General features: G+C 37.5%; 1 protein-coding gene across 1 annotated transcript; it reads right to left on the bottom strand.

The window, feature by feature from the left end:
* Window positions 1-193: 193 nt before the first annotated feature.
* Window positions 194-925, bottom strand: Tsp_14891 (conserved hypothetical protein; the record flags this gene model as incomplete). The annotated part of the gene is made up of 4 exons (XM_003370461.1): window positions 194-333; window positions 409-493; window positions 537-576; window positions 813-925. Coding segments are annotated over 4 exons (378 nt in total), but the record flags the coding sequence as incomplete, so codon positions are not given.
* Window positions 926-1,120: the final 195 nt, after the last annotated feature.

Below are 1,120 nucleotides of genomic sequence, written 5' to 3'. Positions count from 1 at the left end.
TCAGTACCTGGAAGTTAAAATGTTTAAATTTGTTCGTCGTCATATTTGCGCCATATAGTGCAAAACAACCCTTGCTGGACGACGAATCCTTTAGTCCATTTTCATACTTCCAACAAAACTGACCCTAGGAAATGTATTTAAGCAGCATTTTCTGAAAAATTTCATTTCGTTTTTGGAGTGTTGTGATCAGAGATCATTCACAATGTACATTAATGTTATTACGTACACTTTCCGTCAATGTCGACGATGATATCCAGTTCCGCTGCGCAGAACCCGCCAGGATACCAAGTTCCACGACTGGACATGCATCAATATGGTTACATGGACGGCTTCCTGATTAAAATGCACAACGAGAGGAAACGATTGGCTCAAATTTCTTCCAACGTCTTGTCGGCTACTCCATCCTACCACATGCATTGTCAAAGGCACCATCAACAAACGACTCTCCCGAACAAGGTGGACTGTGGAAGCTACACTCCTGATGCTCGTTGCCCTATACTGTGAAAACCGATGAATAGCAGCATATTTTGAGACACTTTATTATCACTTGTATTGTTATGTATTGTTGTATGGACTCTTAATAAAAAAAACAGTGTTGTGAAAATGCGTTTTCAATGCCCATTAGTAAAACTATTTAAATTCTTAATAATTAAACGAAGTAATGTAAGCGTAAACTTTAAAATCCATCATATTTGTGCTCACGCTACGGGATTCATTCGCTGCAAGATGAACTGCATTCCTACATCACCATCCATTGGTGTTAAATTGTTAAGTCGATTCTATTGTTCTGTAATTTCTCAATTTCAAAATACTTTGCAGCAAATTCAATTACATGCTGATTCCATTTCCATAACTTGTCAACAACTGCATGAAACTTTAGCGGCAACAATTTTTGATCAGAACCTCCTTCTCTTTGTGATATGTGCTGATATAATTAGAAGTGCTCATACAATCTTCTAGTGTCTTACTTTACCTTTTACGGTAGTTATTGCTTGAATGCTTTCGAAATTTTACTTTAAACCGCGACTATATTATTCACACTTCACTGAAAATGAACACCACTGCTCATGACACGTAAAAATGCAATCTGTTGTTTGTTTACAGAATCCACCACAGGCGA

Source organism: Trichinella spiralis, assembly GCF_000181795.1.
Source record: "Trichinella spiralis strain ISS 195 chromosome Unknown Scfld713, whole genome shotgun sequence".
NCBI classification, from domain to species: domain Eukaryota; kingdom Metazoa; phylum Nematoda; class Enoplea; order Trichinellida; family Trichinellidae; genus Trichinella; species Trichinella spiralis.
The sequence above is the reverse complement of the archived record's forward strand: the minus strand, read 5'-3'. Positions and strand labels throughout refer to the sequence as shown.